This window comes from Eucalyptus grandis, chromosome 6, assembly GCF_016545825.1.
Source record: "Eucalyptus grandis isolate ANBG69807.140 chromosome 6, ASM1654582v1, whole genome shotgun sequence".
NCBI classification, from domain to species: Eukaryota; Viridiplantae; Streptophyta; class Magnoliopsida; order Myrtales; family Myrtaceae; genus Eucalyptus; species Eucalyptus grandis.
The window spans coordinates 30,803,028-30,826,008 of NC_052617.1; the positions used below are offsets into that span (position 1 = coordinate 30,803,028).

The 22,981-nt window shown below is 40.9% G+C and overlaps 1 protein-coding gene across 1 annotated transcript; it reads left to right on the forward strand.

Annotated features, from left to right (window-relative positions):
- The first annotated feature begins 2,763 nt into the window (after positions 1-2,763).
- Positions 2,764-4,088, forward strand: LOC120294422 (stemmadenine O-acetyltransferase-like). Its single transcript, XM_039314497.1, has 2 exons — positions 2,764-3,569; positions 3,611-4,088. The coding sequence occupies exons 1-2, from the start codon at positions 2,764-2,766 to the stop codon at positions 4,086-4,088; spliced, it is 1,284 nt and encodes a 427-aa protein (XP_039170431.1).
- Positions 4,089-22,981: the final 18,893 nt, after the last annotated feature.

Below are 22,981 nucleotides of genomic sequence, written 5' to 3' on the forward strand. Positions count from 1 at the left end.
AATCAAGCTTAAATTAGAATAAGTACTACAATTTTTCTTCAAGGATGCCTTCGGCCGTGATTTAGTTCCCCTTGATGCAATACTGTTTTATTTTATGTATTTTGCATAAAGGAAAATGATGGACCTAGGCATGTCCTTAAAAGGCTTAAGAAGGAAATAGGTGGGAGAACCGCTCTAGGGTGGGAGACCCCGTGCTGTTCTTCAAATTCCCTCTTTGTCGGGAAGACAAAGATAAATATGGAATTTGGGGCCTTATGGTGGGGAAAGTAGACTCCACGTCGGAGCGTGTTTGCAAGCCCTGGCTATCGCCGGGTAGATTGGTATAGTAGCCACTCGTGCCTAGGGCGAGTGAAGATGGGTGAAAGGCCCACTATAGAAATAGCATGCCTAATGGCACATCTTGGAAAAGGTTCTATAGGAAAAGAGCAAAAAGAGATTCATCGGGATTTATTTTAGTACGATCAAATTGGGGCAATTACTTCCATTTTCTTTCAACCCAAAGGTTACGACGCTGGACAATGCAACGTCTAAATACGTATTCATGGTGGGAAGGAGGTGATCTAATCCTCCATGTGTCTTAGGTATTGATCATCATATTTGCGCCCTAGCATATCTACAGGATTCTATAATTGTAGAATTCTTGAAATTCAACATAAAGGGTGTCGAATGCAAGAGGAGAACCTTACATAAGGTATTCCTTTTTGCTTAAATCAGGGCAACATATTCGCTTGTCTCTAAAATCATTGTTACATCGTTTCCATACATATATCACTCTTTTAGCACACCTCAAAGATCTAGAACTTCGATTCTCCTTTTGCAAAAGTTTCAGTATATGAAATGTCATCACAAAAGGTTTGATAATCATGCTAAATCGTTCGATTGCCCAAGTGTATTTACATGGAATGAGCTTGGGGCTCACCCATCGTGAAATGTGTAAAGGTCCCATGCCATTTTGAAAAGATTAGGAAATGGGTCTTTATAAAAGCTTAATGCTATTAGATGGACTTGAAGTCCCACTCTATAAATAAAAGCCCGCAAAAGCATGTTTTATTGGTCTTGAGCAAACGCAAACGCTATCTTCAAATTTTTGTTCAAAAAATGGATCTTAAAATCAAAACAGATGCATAGAGGTACAATGCAATCCTAAGGGTTTTGCGTGAGCAGGCTTAATGGACTTTCAAAGAACGAGCTTCACAACTTATGGATGAGCCGAAAGCAATCTTGATTTATATTTTGGAAAAGTGGGCCTTAGGTCTTATTGGATGGAAAATTACCTTTGGAAAATAGGCCTAATGACATATCAAGGTCCAATACAATTTTATTTTGAAAAATGGGCCTATATCTCATGAGGACCAATGTGTTTAGTTTCTGGAAAATGGCTTTGCAAAATGGATCCATCTGGGCAAATTCAAAGACTCCGAGGCACGGGTTGATAAAAGGAAGGAAAAGAATTGAAGTGTTGCAAATAAACATCACGAACAAACGACTTAGTCCCCAAGCTGGCAACCCTTTGGAGATGAACCATAAGAGAGTATAATGGATTGTCAAGCAGGTGCAGAGTACCCTTTAGCAAGATGGCACTTGCGCTTCGCTTAAGCTCTTCCAAACTTTGCCGACCACAATTTAATTTCTCATTAATTGTTCCTTAGAATTTAACTAAAATTGCAATTAATATATTCTAGGCTCAGTATGAGCCAAAACCCAACAGATGGTGAAGCCCAACACTTATTACATGAGTATCCTGCGACTACCACCGTGGACGTTGAACTAATTTGTCCTCTAATAGACATTCCACGAATCAAACTGAACTATTATAATTTGTCCTCTAATAGACAGTCTTGGTGTCAAAGCAATATTTCCACTTGTTTTCCTCATTCAATTAATTCAACTCCTTGTTATTATCTACCATAGAATTCTTTTCCCTCGGATTCAGAGACCCTAGGCTTGGTCCGTTTTTTGCTCATGTAACGACGCTAGAATGACAAAATGCTCCAAATGTTTGAGACAGATTAAAGAGATGTGAATAGTCCAAATTTAATGAAAATAAATTCGAGGTTGCTTTCGATCATGACATAAGTGGTGATTAATGTGTCATTATTTTTTTTTAGAGTATATAAGATAAATTTACCTAGAGATCCTTATACCCAAATTAAATTGCCTACTAGATATCTCAAATATATGAGGATTCATGTTCAATTTCTATTCAACACACTTAGTGATCGAGCTACAAGCCAACAATTCTCTGTAAATTCACTAATCCGGACATGGATGGCCTTTCTCTTGATAGATTGGAAATGTAAACTCTGGTGTTAATAGCTTACCACAATTATCATATCATCGTAACATCAAAAAGAGAAAATATATATGGTGCTTAGCTCCAATAAAAAGAATATGATCCAATATGTTTGAAGCACTGTGAGGTTAAATTTGTCCTTCGTTTTAGCTGGGGATTAAGTTTATAATTCTATTATATATGAAGTCATAATATCAAACAGAGAAACTTGATAGATTCTTCACATTGGGCGTTAGTGTTACGTGATATCTGCTTAATCCTTCAAAACGTGAGCTACCGCCAGAGACCAGCATATTCTTCTTGTCTAGCCATCATTGATGAGCCTATGACCCAAAAAATTGCAAATTTCTCCTCTCTTTAATCTATATAAACTACAAAATCTTGCGATTCAAAAGCACAAAGGAAACACATCTTTCTCCAGAAAGAACTTAAAAGGACAAACTTTCAAATCTCTCAATTTCCAACAAAACATGGCCATGAAAGTTGAGGCTGTTTCCGCAGAAAGCATCAAGCCTTCCTCTCCAACTCCATCTCACCACAGGGAGTTCAAGTTCTGCCTCCTTGACCAGCTGGCTCCTCCGTTTTACGTTCCAGCCATCCTGTTCTACTCAGCTTCCGATGACAAGGCAGCGCTGGACTCTGCCTCGGTGTCAGGAAACTTGAAAACTTCGCTCTCGCAGGCACTTTCCCTCTTCTACCCTCTAGGTGGAAGGGTGAAAGGCAATGCTGCCATCGATTGCAGCGATGATGGCGCGCTTTATTTGGAGGCGAAAGCTCACTTCGAGTTGTCTGAAGTCCTTTCAAACCCTGACATCAATCAGCTCCAGAAATTCCTTCCATTCTCTCCATACAGAGTCATTCCCAACATTGAGGAACAAGTCATTTTAGGGGTCCAATTTACTTTCTTCAACTGTGGTGGTATCGCGATCGGCATTTGTATCTCTCACAAGATTGCCGACGGTGCATCAGTCTCAGCTTTCCTCGCTGCATGGTCTGAAATTGCCGTAAATGGTGTCGACGGCGAAGCCAACCTCAAGACTCCCTTCTTGAAAGCATCTGAGATATTCCCACCAAAGGACATAAACTTCCAAATGCCATCTGGGGTCATCAGCAGAGAGAAGCTTTTGACCAAGATGTTTCGTTTCGATGGCGAGAGCTTGGGCCGTCTCAGGGCCAGGTTTGGCAGTACTGCCCCTACACGCGTTGAGGCTGTGACTGCCCTCATTTGGAAATCTGCCGTGGAGGCTGCGGGGAAGAGGCCAGACTGGACCAAGAAGTATCCCCATCATCAGCAGTGACACATGTGGTGAACATCAGAAGCAGGATAAGGCCCCAACCATTGCCTGAGAATGCCTTGGGCAATCTGTGGCAGTCTGTTGTGGCACCACTGATAGACACAAACAAGGGAGTTGAATTGCAGGACTTTGCAGGCAGTCTCAGGAAATCAATAAGGGCAATTGATGGCGAGTATTTGAGCGTGCTTCAAGGCGAGAGGGGATTGGCCAAGGCCTACGAAAGCCTCACGGCGGCACGCAAGTTGGGGGAGTCGTCCGCAGGAAAGATGGAGCTCTACGGGTTCAGCAGTTGGGTGAAGTTTCCTTTCTACAAGGTGGATTTCGGCTTGGGAAGGCCCACTTGGGTGTGCACCACCGGTTTTCCGATAGGAAATATGGTGTTTTTAATGGGAACGAGGTGCGGGGACGGGATCGAAGCTTGGATCACATTGCACGAGCACGACATGATCGAGTTCGAGCGGAACGATGAGTTGCTCCAGTTCATTTCGCTGAGCCTGTGATCATGAGAAGTGCGACCGATGAAGATTATCATCCCTTATGGTTTGCTTGTCGAATTGATTGATTCGAGGTTTCATATGTTCGTTTGCTTTGTTAGATGTAATAAACTTCTTAAATGGTTTTGTGTATTATTATTCATGTGTGATTCAAACTGCAAATGAAAGTATGTTTAAAGTTCCATATGCCTTGATTTTCTTGTTACATCTATGGACATTATTTTCTGGAAAACCTTGTTGAAATGGAGAGATACGATTCGTAATATGTGTAGTTTTGTTAAAAAGTGTCTTGAACATATTTTTGTTGAGCCATAAAATATTCAAAATGAGTAAATAACAGAGTCAGATACCATGATAAAAATTAAATATGAAATCAATATCTTTTTTGTAATATCAAAGCACATTAACCAAGCTTAAAAAATATCTGAAGGGTATTGCGGTCATAAAATCCAATAATAAAACGAGCAATGCTATACATATATAAAGAAATCTTAATGAAAAAAATTATTAACTAATGTGGCAATTATATTTGGGTATTTCAATAAAGCCAACGATTCAATGCATGTTTAATTTATGTCAATACCCAATCGAAGCTAGTTATGGCACTTAGTAAATAGATTTTAGTAAGATTTCTAAATCTGTCGAGTATTTTCCTATTAAAACTTACTTATAATTATTTTACCACATAATTATCTACTAACAGACACTAACGGTCAAAACACCTAATACGTATACCGACTAAGTTCAAGATAGCGTTATAAATTACGTCAATTTAAGCCAACAACGCGAATGTCAGCCCCATTTTTAAGCAACTAACTTAATAGTGCAACTTGTATAGCAAATCTAGGGAGAATTCAAAAGAAGGCTAGTAGTGTTCGCCATCACTTAATAGTGCTTTAGTATTGGGAGGAAGATCCATTCAATCACGACAGATTACAGACCCTTCCGAAATTAATACTCCTGTATGTATCGATGCTCCTTTTACTCTGGACTCCCCCATCCCTTTTTGTAAATCCGTGTCTTTTTATTATTTTATGAGATTGTTGTCCTCAATGAAGATGAGAAGATCTCCAGTATTCATCTGCCTCTTGTAAAGTCCATGTTCCGTCTTTGCTAAACCTGCTTCTTTTTCACCCAAAAAATCCATAAGAAAACTCATCCATCATACTCCAAAAGATGTCAAAGAATATGTCCAATTAACATGCTTTGACCAACGTCTCCTTCCAGCTACTCAACGACGACACTTTGTCAACTTTCGAAGTCCTCCTAAATTTCTTTATCGGTGGCTCCGAAAAGGGTATACGAACCTTTACTTTGGTAATATTCACCTTGCTTTTACCGTGATGTGGGAGCATTCGACTTAGCTCCATCACCGAACTCAACACAATCAATGTTCATTCAAGATAAGGCAGATTTCGGTCATAACTTTTTTCGCTGGGTCGAGAATGAAGTCGTCAATGAGAAGACTATCAACCAGGTTATCAAATATTAAGCGATTATTAATTCTTCCCTTGTCATTCAAATATTAAGTTACTGATTCACCATTTTTGTTGCTAATTTTGAAGTTAATCAGCAACATATCGATGGGAGCCTATTTTGAGCAATTTCCTTGGATATTTGCTGAACTCTTGAGATGGTTATTCTCTAGTCAAAGCAGGGGGACGAATTTTGGAAGATAGTCATGATTTCAAGTCTCCATGTCGTTATTGCATTTCATGGTTTCTATGCGTTTTAAAGCATTTTCTAGTTTCTAGGTCTTTAATTTCTTTCTAGTTCCCATGCCTTTAATGTTTGGGTAGTTCCCATGTCTTTTTAATGTTTGTCTATCTCCTATGTCTTAGTCTCTCTGTAAATTGGGAAGAGTTCTCAATTGTAATGTAGACTTTAGTGAATGTAAATACACATCAGTGAATATTTTTGGGGCATTGATAGCTTCTATTTTGGCTTTCTATCCTTAGAGAGTAACTTACACCTTGGTGGTGAGCCAAGAAATGCCTTATCCTCGATTGGTGGTTTTTCCTTTAAGCCTTGGTGGTGAGCTTCTCCTATCCTAAAGTCCTATTATATCCTTAATGGGTGGCTTGTCCTTTAAGCCATGGTGGTGAACTTCGTCAATCCCAATCTTCATCCTCGGTTGGTGGCACGTCTCTAAGATCTTGGTGGTGATTGTATTTTATTCTACATTTTCCTTTTACCCATAGACAAGCATCCTCACACATACCCATCCATACAAATTACCTAGAAAATTCCCCATTCTCGCTATCACTTGCCCATGCACGCATCATAGCTTATTATTGTTCACATCAATTACTATAACCTTTCCCCAGAATAACAGAAATATAGCTGTCTTTTTGTGAATTTACCTATGCATGCATCGTTCCCTTATGTGTCATGTATGTCGATCCATGACAATGTTGCTTGCTTTATCAAGCAAAGCAAGTGGACCGAGTAGCGTCATTTCTTCTCCGTGAAAGATAGATATCCATTCCATGAAAAGCTTAGTCAAACTAGCGTGGCCGCAATAAATTGGTTTATTAACTTTTCAGTTAATTGTGTCCACATGTCAACTTAAATTAATATTAAAATGGATAAATATTCTACCATAGAGATCAGATTACTTATATAATTGGAAAACACCGAATATTTTTCATCAAACCAGTGCACGATAAAGGATCCTAAAGGCAAAATCTCTTGCGGAAAAAATATGCACGTGAGAATTTCCCTCAATTTCAGTCTCACTTTTTCTTAATAAGACAGTATAGATGCACTAAATTTCAATTGGACTCTTACGGAATTTGAGAGTGTTAAAGTTTTGTCCCATCATTTATCAGCTTAATCTTTTGGATTAATTTTTGGGTTAAACCTTTGAATGGCTTGGACACCCTTTTGGGAGATTCTCAACAGCTTCGGCTTGGGATCTAATTCGCCCTAGGGGTTATGTGGTTTCTTGGTCCTCGTTCGTTTAGAGCTCATCTTTGCCTCCTCGCTATCAAACACATCTGTGGCTTATCACGCGTAACCGCCTACCAACTCAGGTTTTGCTCTTATCTTATGGTAGAATTACGGCTGCAGTGTGCCCTTTTTGCTCTTGCCGACCAGACTCCATAGATCATTTGTTTTTTTGCATGCCACATCTCTGGTAGTCTTGCTTCTTTTTGGGCAGCTAAATTCAATCTTGCTTGGCTTAATAAGCCTTGGATGAAGAATCTTGATTGGGCTACCAAACATATCGCTGGTAGTAGCTTTCACCAGTCTTTGGCTCGTTTTGGCTTGGAGCTCTTTGTTATATCATTTAGAAAGAGCGCAACAATATCTTATTTCGTAATTAGGGTCTCTTTCTCCCGGCGATGAAGGTGCACCTCCAAAAGGCTATTAAAGACAAGGCGATGACCTTTAAGCATGTCCTTGACGTTCCCAAGAATAGAAGACTTCAATAGAGCTAGGATTTACATCCGTCTCTCATTGATTGATAGAGGTCTCTAGTGTTTGTATGGTGGTCCTTTGCTTCTTTTGTTGGTTTTTACCGGTTGGTCTCTTTTGGGACCACGGCACCCTTAGACTCTTCTTTGACTTTTGTCATTTTGAGTGTCTGTCTTTTGTAGGTGTCGGGCCTCCTTCTTATATTCTTTTAGGCAAAATCTATACATATCTTATTTTGACCAAAAAAAAAAAAAAGAAAAAAAAAGAAAGATATCATAATCAGGTTTCATCTCGATTAATTTTGCATATGCGCACTCCCTTCTAACTTGTACATGACAAAGGATATTAAAGCATCATATTTCAATAGGCCCTATATTTAAGTCTCCCTCCATTTATTTGCTTAACATTTTGAGTTGAATTTTTCTAGCAGCGCAATTAAAGTATTTGATAAATCATGTGATGTGATGTTGATTTGCCATTGAATTTTGTTGGGGGGGGTGATTCATACTCCCCATCAACTGTATAGGAGCAATGCCCCTACAACTCAAGAGGATGAGCTCATATTTATTGGTAGTTTGGACTTTGGCTCGTGAATAGCTACCGAATATATATATGCTCATCCTCTAGAGTTGTAGGGGCACTGCTCTCTTTTTTTTTTTATATATATATTTTATTGGCAGTTTGATCTTACATTCATGAATAGCTGCTAAATAAATATATATTTTATGTTTATATATATATATATATATATATTCTTTTTTCTCTTGTAATTGAGGGATGTAATAGAGAGGTGAGAGGTGCTAATTATAGTGGAATCATCAACTGGATGTAGCCTTAGTTTAAGGGTGAACCAGGATAAAATCTTGCGTCTCGAATTCTCTTTCTCACTTTTACTCTCTTTTTTCTTTGTGATTGTGTGACGAATCCTAACATCTAGTATTAGAGCCAAGTTTGAGGTTAGGCTTTCTCGGTGAAGAGAGATCCAGAAAATCAAATCTTGGGAAGATGTCGTCATTTGTTCAATCATGGATTGAAGTAGAGAAATTGAGAGGAAAGTGTTTCGAGTTATGGAAATCAAAGATGGAGGCTCTACTTTTAGATAGATATCTGTGGCATGTGATTGAAGAAGATAAATCTAAGGAAAACTCCTAGGAGAAGTTGAAGGAGGACAAGGCAAAGGAATCCACATCTACTTAATTGGAGGAGTGGAAGACTAGCGATCAAATGGCACGAGGCCTAATTTGGCTATGTGATAACGTTTTGATAAACATGACCTCTAAGAAAACAGTGAAAAATCTATAGACAAAGTTAGAAAATCTTTATCAAAGCAAGTTGCTCATAAACAAATTGTTTTTGCAGAGCGCGTATAAAACCTTCGAATGAGCGAAGGTGATTCTTTTTTCTATACACTTAAACGAGTTTAATACTATTTATTGGCAACTTGCATTGATCGATGTCTATCTGGATGAGGAAGATAAAGCATGTACTTTGTTGTGTTCATTGCTAAATTCATGGGAACATCTAATTGTTCCCATTGGCGCTGGTATTAATATGTTATCCTTTGAGGGCATTGTAACTACTTTATTATATGAGGAGATGAGGAGAGCAGGTTATGATAATGCAATGTAAGAGGCTCTTTATGTAAGAGGAAGAAATAGTGAACAATCCAAATCTAGGTTTGGTGGCAAGAATAAGCTTAGAGGATGATCTAAAAGTCAAGATCGATTGGAAATAATGTGTTGGAAGTGCAAAAAGTTTGGACACTTGAAGACAGATTACAGAAGCAAAAGTGTGGGTCCAAAGAAGTGAGAGGATGCATCATACTCTAATAGAAAGAAGGATGATGACAGCAACTCATGAGATATGTATCTAGTTTGCAATTCATCGCAGGGTGATCGTAGTATATAGATAATTGATACTAAAGCGTCTTTTCACATGACGTCTCATAGAATTTGGTTCTGTTGTTATGAGGCATATCAAGTAGGTACAATGAGAATGCGAGATGATATGACGCTTGATATAATTGGTTGCGGAAAGGTGAAGTTGAAGATGAAATATGGGACAATCAAGAATCTTTCGGATGTGATGCACATTCCATTTATTACTAGGAATTTATTTATGTGGGAACCATGGTAAATGCTAGCATTACTTTCACTAGCGACAAGTATATCTGCAAGCTAAACTATGAATCTATGGTGATTGCCAAAGGCGAACAGTATGGAAAACTGGGGAAGTTATTGGCAAGCACGATGATCAGTGGTGAGAAATATATCTCAAAGCAAGTGGAAAAAGATCTTTCGATGTTATGGTATCAAAGATTGGATCATATAGGTGAGAATGGGTTAATGATCCTTACCTCAAAAAAGATGGTGGATGGAATCCCAAGTTGTTCCATGGGTTTTGGATTTTGTGAACATTGTCTACATGAGAAACAAAATTGGGTATCTTTTGAATCCATGGGAGGGAGAGCTAAAGGAATTCTAGATCTAATCCACAGTAACGTCTTTAGTCCTACACCTATAGCATCGTTTGGAAAATCAAGGCATTATATTTCTTTCACTGATGATTATTCCATATATGTATGGATATATTTCTTGTAGAGAAAAGATGATGTATTTGAAAAATTTCGCTAGTTCAAAGCTCTAGTGGAAGATCAATTTGATAGAAAAATTAAAGTTTTGCGAATTGACAATGGAGGAGAATTCTATTCAACAAAATTTGATCAATTTTGTGCAATCAATGACATTGTAAGGTAGAAAAAATGCCCTATTCACCTCAACAGATGGGGTGGTAGAGAAGCTTAACCAGTCTCTCATGGAAAAAGCAAGGATTATGTTAAGTGGTGTAGACTTAGCATCTGAATTTTTGGCAGAAGTAGTTGCTACTACGTGTTATCTAAAGAATAGGTCTCTCATATCATCTTTGAAGGATCAAACACCGTTTGAGGCACTATTCTGGAAGAGACCAGACATATACCATATTAGAATGTTAGGTTGTGAAGCATATGTGCATGTGCCTAGGGAAAAGAGGAACAAGCTTGAGAGTAAGTTAGAGAAGTGCATATTCATTAGGTATAAGGATGGTGTTAAAGGGTATAAACTATGGAATTATGATACTAAAAGTATTATCTATAATAAGGATGTGATATTCAGAGAACCTACAACAAATCATATTGTTCCACAAGATCCTAAAAAACCACAATCGGTTGTGTTAGATGTTGGTTTGAAGGAAGAGAAAATGTTATACATACTATAATAGAAAATTCAAATTATGAAGTTCATGGGCCTAATGGGATGGATGATATAGTAGATTCTGAAACTAGATTTGAAGATGAAGCACCACCGAACTGGTCTTAAGAAGGTCTACACGGCTAAAAAGACCACCTAAGAGGTATACCTTAATTGTTGATAATGAAAATTATGCTCTGACTATTATAGGTGATGATCCAAGTACTATCAAGGAAGCAAGAAGTGCGGAGGATGCCAAACAGTGGGAGAACAACGTTCCCCCATGGTGATTTGGAGGGGGATATTTTCATAAAGCAGCCAGAAGGTTTTTTGGTCAAAGGAAAAGAAGACTATTTGCAAATTGAACAAATCTTTATATGGCTTGAAACAATCTTTAGGGATATGATATCAAAAGTTCAACTCATATGTCTTGAAGCTTGCCTTTGTTCATTGTGATGCTGATCATTGTGTCTACGTGAAAAGGTTTGATGATGACTTTATTATCTTAACCTTATATGCTGATGACATGGTGCTAGTTGGGAATAATGTGAGAATGATTAGCACTATAAAAGGATTGTTGGCAAAATAGTTTGAGATGAAAGATCTAGACCTAGCAAACTTCATCTTGGGCATGTAGATTAAAAGAGAACATAAGAATGATAAATTTATGGTTAAGTCAAAAGAAATATGTTGAAAGTGTGTTGAAGAAATTCAACATGACAAACTACAAAACAGTGAAAACTCCCATGTCCACAAGTTCCAAATTATTAGCCCTCCGATGTCCTAAGACTAAGGAGGAAGCTTAAAAGTTGGCAACAGTCCCATATACAAGCACAGTTGGAAGCTTGATGTATGCTATGATATGTACTCATTTGGATATTGCTCAAGCAGTGGAAGTATTGAGTAGATATATTTTCAATTTGGGAAAAGAGCATTGGATGGAAGCAAAGCAAGTGCTTTGCTATCTTCACGGTACATCTAATTTTGAGTTATGCTATGAAGGCATGAAAACTCAAAGGAACAATAAGCATTAGAGTTTTAGTGTTTTGTGGATACTGATTGGGGAGGTGACATTAATATCAGGAGGTCAACTAGTGGATATGTTGTTTCTTTATTCAGTGGAGCTGTGAGTTGGATGAACAAGAGATAGAGCACGGTTGCTTTATCTTTTACTGAGGTAGAGTACATAGCCCTTAATCATGTTGTTAAGAGCTTGATTTTACATAAGGAGAAGTGAAGATTGGGTATGATAATCAAAGTGCTATATTCTTGACTAAGAATCCTGATATTCATGTAGGAACAAAACACATTAACATTCAATATCACTTTATCCAATAGAAAGTGGAATGAAAAGTTGTAGTGCTAGAGAAAATTGACATAAAAGTGAATAGTGTAGATTTTTTGCCAAGGTAGTAAATGCAAAAAAGTTTAAATGGTGCACAACTATATTGGGTTTAAATAAGCACGTGGAGTATTCATCAAGTAAGAGAATGTTGGGATATGATTCATACTCCCCACCAACCGTATAGGGGTAGTGCCCTTGTGACCTAGAGGATAAGCTCATATTTTATTAGTAATTTGGGTTTTGGCTTATGTATAGCTAGTGGATATATATATAGTTTGGATGTATATATATATTTTCTTTTTATATTTTATTGGTAATTTGAACTTGGGCTCCTAAATAGCTGATATATATATTTTTATTTGGATATATATATTATTTTTTCTTTTTCTTTTGTAATGGAGGGATGTAACAGACAGGTACAATGTACTGATTATAGTAGAATTCTCAGCTAGATGTAGCCTAGTTTAAGGGTAAATCAAGATAATATCTTGCATCTCGAATTTTCTTTCTTACTTTTACTCTCTTTTTCTTTGTGATTATACGATGAATCCTAACAATTTTTTTCATAATAATGAAACTATAGTGTTGACACGTAATTTTTATCTTTCAAGTAGTATAAAAAAATCAAATCAAAAATAAAAAAAATCAAAAAATAAAAAAATCAAAATCAAGAAATTTTAATTATTAATTTCCTTTTTTTAAAAAAAAAGAGCAAACTGTGCGGGTCTGGGTCGGGCCAGATCTGACCTTGGCTCGACCCGACCCTTTTTCCTTTTATTTTCTCCCCGCGTGGGCCTGGGCCCAACCGTCCCCTTTCCTTTCTCTTTTTTCTTTTCCCCTCGCGTGGCCCAGCCCTCTTCTTCCCTTCGGCCCGGCCCGCCCCATTGTCTTCTCCCTCAGCCGTTTTCTGCGTGGGGAACCAGCAAAGACGAAAGTAGAAAGCAGCCGTCCGCGTGGGGAAATGGCGAAGCCGAAAGCAGGGGCAGCCAAGGCAGAGGAGACAGCATCATCTCGTGGGGCAGGCGGGCGTTGGAATCATCAAGAGAGATCGAGCCGGGTGGTAGAGTCAGTTGTTTGGGGGAAGCTGAGGGCACGCGCGCGCGAGCCTAGCGATGGAGAAAGAGAGAGATCTAGAGAGAAAAAAGAAGAAGAAAGGAGTGGGAGTTGAAACAAGAAAAAAGATAGAACAAAAAGAGATGAAAACAGAGAGGGGGTGGGAGGCGAGAGAAACAGAGGGTGAAAAAAAAGGGGAACTCACCGAGACCACCGCCGTCGACGCGTCTCCTGATTGTTGCAACCGTCGCCGATGCGTCTCCCGATCATTACTACCATCGCCAACACATCTCTAGGCCGCCGTCGCCGCTGCTGCAGACGCGTCTTCGAGCCGCCATTCCTATCGGAACTCAGGTTGGTATTTCATCGAATACCTTGTGTGCATTTTTGAGCTCGAGCTGGCCGAAGTTCATTCCGTCTGTTTCGGGCGAGCTCCGGCTTCCGTAAGTCCCCCTTAGGTTCCTGTTTGTTGTTGGTTATTTGCTGGTCACCACCGCTGCCGCCAAGAATCCCCATTAGGTTGGAAGTTGCTTGGTTCGTTAGTGCCCATTACCTGTTCGCCGTAATGCCTAAGCGGACTCTCCCTCCCCGATTCCTTTGTGTAGATTCCAGCTAGTCTCTTATGTCACCGGAATGCTGCCGCCGTTTGCTTGAAAGCCGGACCATGTCCCTCCAAACCAAGGTGGCACCGTCGCGACCCCAACCAGATCGCCGGCGCCCCTCCCCCTTGTCTTCCCCACCATCGCAACTCCCTAGTCGCGATTGAGCAGTCGCTAACCAGGGGAGCGTGGGCTAAGCTGGGCCAGGTTTGTGACCTGGCCCGTTCGGCCACTATAGGCCTGCAGGCCCACTGTCCGGAATCAATCTGGGCCGTGGGCCTCCAAGTGATATATATATATATTAAAAAGACTTGGGCCCTCTGGATTGGGCCCAAGTCCGGTCCGCCCTCAAGCAGGCCTAGTCGGGCGGACCCGAGCTCTCTTGCTTGGGTTGAACCCGGCTCGGGTATGACCCGACCCGGTCCGGTCTCCAAAAAATCATCATTTAAAAAAAAAAAACAATTTCGAAAAATTCAAAAATATATATATTAAAAAATTAATTTTTAAAAAATATTAGAAAAATTTAAAATTTAAAATTTTTAAAAAATTTAAAAAATTAATTTTTTTTTTTTTAAAAATCGAAAATTAAAAATGATGAGGTTTGGTTAGGAACCGCTATGTTTTGCATTTTTAGTGTAATTAGACCTTTATTTGCTCGTATATTAATTATGTTGCATGTTTAATTTGCATATCTAATTATGTTTAATTGCATGTGTTTAATTTTATTGCAATTAGGATCTTGATGGCTATGATTGTTACTTTAATGATTGTGGATCTGCATAATCACCTCACATGTTAGTGGATAAGTATAAAATCAATCCGAACTACCTGACAAAAATCATTTTGTTAAAATGAACAAAATTAGGTACCGAAAGGGCACTAATTAGCTAATTAATGTAATCAAGTTCCCAACCCTAGATTCTCTGGTTGTGTAGGAAGTGAGGCATGCTCCCATGCCTCACTTGGTTTCTAGCCGACCCCAATAGGCTAGTGGTGACTCCTTTTGTGCAAAATCCCTTAAGAATATCCTAATGTCACACGGGGTATGGGCTTGGGAGAGCTCACGCCTGATCATAGGCCTTAGGCCCATCCTTTAGGCAATGCCCCTAAACATGCTCCCTCCTCCCGAGGGTAGGTCACGACAGCTTGATGACTCCGCTGGGGACTGGTTTTAAACCTTAGAGGACTTAGGCCAATATTAATCTTGTTCATAAATATTTTTGTTTGGCAGCGAAGATTTTAGATACGTCCCTAACATTAAAAGTGTTAAATGTTTTTGTAGAATAGGAGGTATAAGGGGAAGTGTTTGCTCACTTTTGTCTTGTAGGGAGGTGAAGGAATGTATGGTTTATTTTTCATGTATAAAGTGTTGATTGCTTATGAATTGTCATGCTTGCATCTCCTGCATTGCACTATACTTTAGCACACACAACTTGCCGCCAGACCTGGGCCACATAGGATCACTTAGGATGGTGTTGAGGTGGATACCACTCCGACTACAAGCATGTAGTACGAGTCGCCCATCTCAACCTCGAAATTTCTTTCTTGATGACAGAGGTCTCCACCCTAGTCTGCGAGCATGCGACACAAGTCGGTCCTTTGATGAAGCCAGAGTCATGGGTAACACGATCTAACCACGAGCTTGTTGGTTCAGTCTTGTAATCCCATGGCTTCATTTTGGGCCATCTATAATAGAAATTGAACCACTGTCCATGCGCATGTCTATGACCTTTACATCACTGCTCAATGAGTAGGGTAAGTTTTTCTTGAATTATTTTCATCGCAATTTACTTATTTACTTTCATTTTGGCCGGTCCACGACAAATTATTTTGATCATACGATTGGGGTATCCGACCTTCGCATCATCTTCATCCCGAAAGTCGAGCTTCATGCGTGGTGGGATAGATTAGATCCAACTGGCCGTGATTATATGTGATCATATGTTGGACGTTTACTTCCCCTATTGGAGATAGAAACTCATTCTGGTGTTGTGCAAGCATTAGCGCATTTTTGGTGCCCCGCAACTTGCACGTTCATACTCGGTGATCACGAACTCACTCCAACCTTGGAAGAATACGGCATTGCCATTGGAAAGCCCTTGGTGTCGGAGTTAGTTAGCCCACCTATAGGGACTGAACATGCATCGACCTTATATGATTTCCTTAAAATTAAAGAAGATGATGTGAGAAAAGTTTTGAAAGCCAATCGCAAAACCTGCCCATTTTCATTTCTAAATGAGCTTTTTCAAAATGCCCCATCTTTCCAAAATAATAAAATATTCCTACTAGCTTTCTTTGGGTTTGTGATATTCCAACATTGTAGAAATGCTATTAGCCCTTCCGTAGCGTGGGTAGTTCGTGAAGTATGTATGGGAAAGGGTTTTATTAATGCTATCTTGACTAAAACTTTTCTTTCCCTTACTTGTTTTAAAGAAAATAAAGACAAAGTTTTCCATGCTCCTCCTACACTCTTGCAAATTTGGTTTTTCTCTCACATTAAGGGGTTTGGTAGCTTGATGACTGTGAGCGACATTTCTGATTCTAGCCACCTTATCCTAAAGTTTAGAGATAGGAAAAAGTTCACCCCTGATTATCATTATTCTGAGTGGCTAGTTTTCATGATCAACCTCGGGCCTGAGGATTTCCAATGGCATGCCAAATGCTTCGAGTTCAAGAAGCGCGGTTCGTGTGTAGGCTTACTGGACCTATTCCTTTGTTGGGAATCACTGAAATCACCGAATATTACCCGACTCGAGTCACCCGTCAGTTTCAAGAGATTCAACAACTTCCGCCGGCGATCCAAGAGGACCCGCTCAAGATAGACTTCCCTTACAGATGCCAAGACCACGAAGACTCTATCGCGTTGGTGAAGTCGATGTGGGATATGTGCCATCCTTGGAAGCTGATATGGCCTGAAGAAGAGTTGGAGGGGCAAGAGAAGACCTATTATGCCTCGAAGGAGTACATCCTTAGGCACAAGATCCCAGAGAACTTTTGCCCGAAGATTCCTGAAGTGCCATTAAAGATCACCCATCGAGCTGAGATCAAGCGCCTCAAAAGGGAGCTCAAAGAGGTTGAGGAGCGTGCTTTAAAGTTAACCCGAGTTAATGGAGCTACCACGAGCGGAAGCCGTCCTCATTAGTTAGATTGAGTCAAATGCGATTTGTAGCGAGACCATACTCACATGCATTATAATGTTAAAGAGCTTGTCTTGAGTCTCAATGTTGGGAGTTAAAGGAATGTCTTTCCATCTTCGAAGTAGCTTCATTGTTTAAGGGTTTTCTATCATGTTTTTCTTGTGTTATGTAGCAACCTAGCTTTGAATGAAACGAACAAATTGGGGCAATTAGATCATTTTCATGGGCAGACCGCCTAATTATTACTTGTACTTATATATGCTTATCTACCTTTACTTTAGGTACTAACTGATCGATTGTCTTCTACTGATCGTCGACACGGCCAAGAGGAGATCCCCAATTCACACGCGCGCAAACGCCAGAATGGAAAACGATGACACCAACGTGCGCATGGCCAAGATGGAGGACCAGTTGGCCCAACTCACCGCAATGATGCTTGAAATAAGCCAGAGGCTTAAGGAGCCCCCCGTTGTAGCTATCACTCGAACATCCACCAATATGTTATCAGGACATGCTTCCTCATGGACGGGAGGCACACACGTTGCTAATCTCCCCGGGAAAGAAATTGCCAGAGAAGCTCCTTCTGTCACGCCAATTTGGATCCTCCTCCAAAAGAAAACCCAACACCCCACCTAATTGAAGAGAGTGAAAAACGTTTGGCAAAGATGGAAGAGCGGCTATGTGTCTTGCAAGGTTATGAGCTAAAAGGAGCTAATAGGCTATCTCCATACACCAAGACGAGTTTTCCTGAGAATTTCCAAGAGCCTGAGTTCACAAGAAAGTATGACGAAACAAGATGCCCAAGGACCCACCTTAGGTATTACAAGAGGAAAATGGCTCACTACGTTGACAACATGTCATTCCTCATACACACATTCCAAGATAGTTTGGAAGGCATTGCCTTGACATGGTTCATTGCACTGGACATTGAAGAATTCACTAGTTGGGACGATTTGACCAATGAGTTCTTGCAGCAATACCGGTTTAACACCGAGCTCGCCCTATGAGGGAAGAGTTGACTCGCATCGAGAAGAAGAGGAATGAGTCGTTCAAAGCCTTCACGCAAAGATGGAGGACTATGGCCTCACAAGTGAAGCCGGCCTTGAATGAGAGGAAGATGAAGCAACTGTTCCTCAAGACATTGCCCTCTTAATATTTCCAAGGGTTAGTATTCTCGGGTTGCCAGACATTTTCACAACTAGTTGAGGTGGGTGAATGAGTCGAATGGGCAATGGTTGAGGGAAAGATTTCAACCAAAGGCACGAAGAAATTCTTGGCAAGAAAAGATAAGGAGGTCGCAGTTGAAGTAGCGCTTGTACAAGGGCCGCCTTTCCCTCAACCGTCTGCCACACCCACGCACAAGCCTATAATGGTTCAAGGTAGCTCATCACAAGCATATGATAACAGCAAGAGACCCTTTCGAAAGGAATTTTCCCCACTACCACGCCCGTTGTCAAAGCTGTTGCCCATACTCCTTGAAAAGAGGATGGTTGCGAAGGAGGTACCAAGAGACAATCCCCCAAGGTTCGCCGGTTTCGATATGACCAAGACCTGTGAATACCACATGGGAGAAGTGGTGATGTAGATAATTGCAATGTGCTGAGATACAAAATTCAACAACTTCTAGACAAGAAGAACTTGACTCTCAAGGAGGCTCAGCCTAACGTGCAGCAGAACCCCCTACCAAATCATGCAGGGGGAATTAACTCAATTTCTGAGGACACGTGGGCGAGTCAATAGCCTCTAGTGGTGGATGCTTCCCAGTTGTATGAGTCCCTAGTGCTAGCAGGATACTATGGAGGTCAGGAGGATGTGACCCTAGAAGAAAAACTGAACCGCATCTGCAAGATGGTAGCCATGGGAGTAATCCGACGTGGAGAAGAGGAAGAGAGGGTCGTAACCGTGATAACACCATCGTCATTCCGCTCATCTTTCTGCAACTTTGCTAGTATGTCTCGAGCGAGGAAGGTTATGGAAATTTCGAAGACCCCAACTTTGTACGAGGAAGGGATGATAGCTATGATAATCTCAATGGTGATTGAACTATCTGATGAAGAGCCCGCCGACGATATTGAGGTGGGAATCGCTGAACCCATGGTGATCGACCTTATGGTCGAGGAGATGTCAGCAATCAAAGTCACGGGAAGGAACGCAATGCCGGTCACAATTGTATTGCCTCCCTGAGAGAAAGATGGAGTGATAATGCTGGAGTATCCTCTCAAATTCGATCCCAAAGTTGTACCTTGGGGTTATGGAACAAATGAGGTAGATGATGTCACGTGATCAGGCCGTTGTTACGCACCTGATAAGGGAGTAGAAAAAAAGGCCGTGATCGAGGAGGAGGCAAAGCAATTTTTGGCTGTAGTAAAGTCTAGTGAGTTCAACGTGGTGGATTAACTTTGGAAGTCGCCAGCTCAAATCTCCCTCCTGGAATTATTCAAATCTTCTGAGAAGCATAGGGACATCCTGCTGAAAGTCCTTAATGAGGTGCACGTGCTAGAGTCAATCGATGAAGTCCAATTGGAGGAGTTTGTTAGGCCGTTCTACTAAAAGACCAAATTTCCTTTACTGATGAAGATCTTCCCCCCAATGGTCATAATCATATCAAAGCACTACACATCTCGGTGAAGCATGAAAGCACTCTTGTTTGTAGAGTATTCATCGATAACGGTTTGACGCTCAATATATGCCCATTGGCTACTCTCCACTGTCTTGGTATTGATTTTGGGAGAATTCGTACTGGCAAGGTCGACCATGCGGGCTTTTGATGAGATGAAGAATGAGTTGATAGGGGAAATTGAACTTGAATTACTTATTGGCCCTATACTTTTCCAAGTCGTGTTCCAGGTGTTAGATATACCAAGCGCTTTTAATTTTCTGCTAGGGAGGCCATGGATCCACACAGCGGGTGATGTTGCCTCCAGCCTCCATTAGAAGGTACGATTTGTGGTGAACAACAAGCTTATCACGGTCCATGGAGAATTCAACTTCAAGATCTACCACAGACGGCCATCCCCTATGTGGAGCCTGAGTATACCGAGGAATCTAGCTTCCAAACCCTTGAGCTAGTATCCATGGTCCATGTGCCTGTAGGGTCCTTCACAAAGGCTCCTAAATTGTCTAAGTCAGCCATAGCAGCAGGAAACATTATGTTGGTAAGCGGGTATAATCCTGGAGAGGGCCTTGGATCACACAGTCAGGGTGTGCGAAAGCCCACTGAAGCTCACAAAAACTCAAAGAAGAGAGGCCTAGGATATGTTGAGGGGCGAGGAGGTCGTAGCGAGCAAGATGGTCGTGGCAACCGAGGGGGCCGTGGAAGGCAGAGAGGTCAAAATGCCCGAGGAGGCCGATGTGGGTATAGAGATTGGAGTGAATGTATTGCCCAAACTGAGGAGGTTGAGGGCGATCAAGGCCCTTTTCACCCGTTGTTGGAAGAAACGTTTCCAGGATCTCCAAGGATGTTATTCAAGGAAGAGGGGGACATCTATGGTGTAACTTAGTTATTCGAGGAAGACGTCATATGCACCATTCTGACATGCGAGGAAGCTAAGTCCTCTGAAGTCATGGATGTCCCTCCAGAGTAGGGCGGTTCTCGTTTAGCCTAGTCTTTCATTTTATGTTTTCTCCCCTGCGTGGGATCTCAAATTTTTTCTTTCTTTATTTCCTATTTATGTCATTTGTAATGTGAACTATGGTCAACCCCGATCTTGAGCCGTTGGTCGAGGGTAGTGTATGTTAAAATACGGTCTCATCTTTCCTCATTCAATAAAATAGACACATGTTTTATTAAGGACATGAGGAGGCATATCGAACTAGTCCTATGATGGTAGCTGAGGCCTAAGTCTCCACATACTCCTTATTTGACTGCCTTGCAAGGACAAGGAAATCCGAAGATATGAAGATGAGTTCTTGAAACCTTTACAAAAATACTTCAAAAATTCTTCGAAAATGACATGCATCATCTTTATTGACATTGCTATAACTCATCTCATCGCATCTCAAGCATTACATTATGCATAATCATAATAAGGACGCATATGACCCGGATGTGCATGAAGAAAGTCTCTCAGGTTCCAATGACACCAACAATGACGATCAAAAGGGGATTGAACGCGAATGGAATCGACATGAAGAATCGAAGCCGTTGACAGAAGAGCGAACAATCACCATAAATTTAGGCGATGCAGAGAATGTTAAGGAAGTAAAGATCGGGGCATGTCTCTCAGAGTCAGAAGCAGAAAAGATGACTAATCTTCTGAAAGAATATCAAGATGTGTTCGCTGGGACATATGTCGACATGCCGGGATTAGACCCTGAAATCATGGAACATGCTCTGTCAACATATCCTAATATGCCATCCAAGAAGCAAAGACTCAGGAGAACTAAACCAGAGTTGTCCAAGAAGATCAAAGAAGAAGTAATGAAGCTGCTGAAAGTAGATTTTATCGAAGTGACATGTTATCCTGATTGGGTAGCAAATATCGTGCCTGTAATGAAGAAATATGGGCGAATCAAGGTGTGTGTCAACTATCGTGACCTAAATCGAGCAAGCCCCAAGGACGATTTTCCACTCCCGCATATCAATGTCTTGGTTGATAGTACGGCGGGATTTGAGTTATTCTCCTTCATGGATGGTTTTTCTGGATATAATCAAATCTGTATGAAGAAGGAGGATAGGAGCAAAACAACATTCATTACTCATTGGGGAACTTTCTGCTACAAAGTGATGCCTTTCGGTCTAAAGAATGCTGGGGCAATGTATCAAAGGGCCATGGTCACATTGTTTCATGACATGATGCACAAGGAGATCGAGGTATACGTGGATGATATGATCACGAAGTCAAGATGAGGTGAGGACCATGTTGGAATGTTGCGAAAACTGTTCAAACGTCTTCAAAAATTCAAGCTCCGTCTCAATCCCGCAAAATGCGCTTTTGGGGCGAGATCTGGGAAGTTGTTAGGGTTCATGGTCAGTAACAAGGGCATAGAGATTGATCCGTCAAAAGTTAAGGCTATCTGTGATTTATGACCCCCGACCACCACTAGGGAAGTCCGCAGCCTAATGGGACGACTCAATTATGTGGCGAGGTTCATTTGTCAATTGTCTAGAACAGCGAAGCCATTCTTCAAGCTCCTGAAAAAGAATGCGAAGATTGAGTGGGATATCGAGTGTCAGGGCGCCTTCGAGAAGATAAAACACTATCTCACTCATGCACCAGTCCTAGTACCTCCCCTCCCTAAAATTCCCTTGACTTTGTACTTGACCATACATGACGAATCGCTAGGAGCCATGTTAGCACAAAAAAGACCAAATGATGGGAGAGAGTACGCGATATACTACTTGAGCAAAAAGTTCACTATTTCTGAAATGAACTATACTGAAGTTGAGAGAACTTGCATGGCATTGATTTGGGTCTTACACAAGCTACGGCAATACACACTCCATCATCGAATCTTGTTGGTGACCGAGAATGATCCCATCAGGTACCTCCTGGAGAAGCCGGCGCTGGTTAGCAAGCTTGCCAAGTGGCAAATCTTAATTTCAGAGTTTGACAGTCAGAGCCTGGGACAGAAGTCCGTTAAAGGCCGCGCTATAGCAGACATGTTGGCAGAGAGTTCCAAGAGGTCCGTAGCATCAAACGAAGATAGTGATGTAGAGGAGAGAATTTTACTTGTATCAAGCGACAAATGGACAATGTACTTCGATGGTGTAGTTAATTTAGCTAGGTCGGGTACGGGATGAAAGCAGTCTTACCTGTCGAAGTTGAAATCCCTTCCCTAAGGGTCCTTTCCCAATCTACGCTTGATGAGGCTGAGTGGATGCAACAGAGGCATGAGCTGTTAAACTTGATTGATGAGAAGAGATTGCAAGCTGTGTGTCATGGCCAATGCTATTAGAGACGAGTTGCAAAAGCCTTCAATCGAATGGTGCGTCCTAGACACTTTGAAGTCAATGACCTGGTGCCGAGAAAAGTGCTTCCGATTATACCAGACCCTCATGGCAAATTCACCCCGAACTATGAAGGGCCGTATGTCATTAAGAAGATTCTTCCTTGTGGTGCTATGATTTTGGTTGAAATGGATGGCAATGAATTGCCTAGACCTGTAAACTCAGATG

Bases quoted from the DNA above. Each gene is read 5' to 3' on its own strand.
- LOC120294422 (XM_039314497.1), top strand. From the start codon at position 2,764: ATGGCCATGAAAGTTGAGGCTGTTTCCGCAGAAAGCATCAAGCCTTCC. The intron at 3,570-3,610 runs GTATCCCCATCA...GGTGAACATCAG, and splicing joins AGGCCAGACTGGACCAAGAA to AAGCAGGATAAGGCCCCAAC.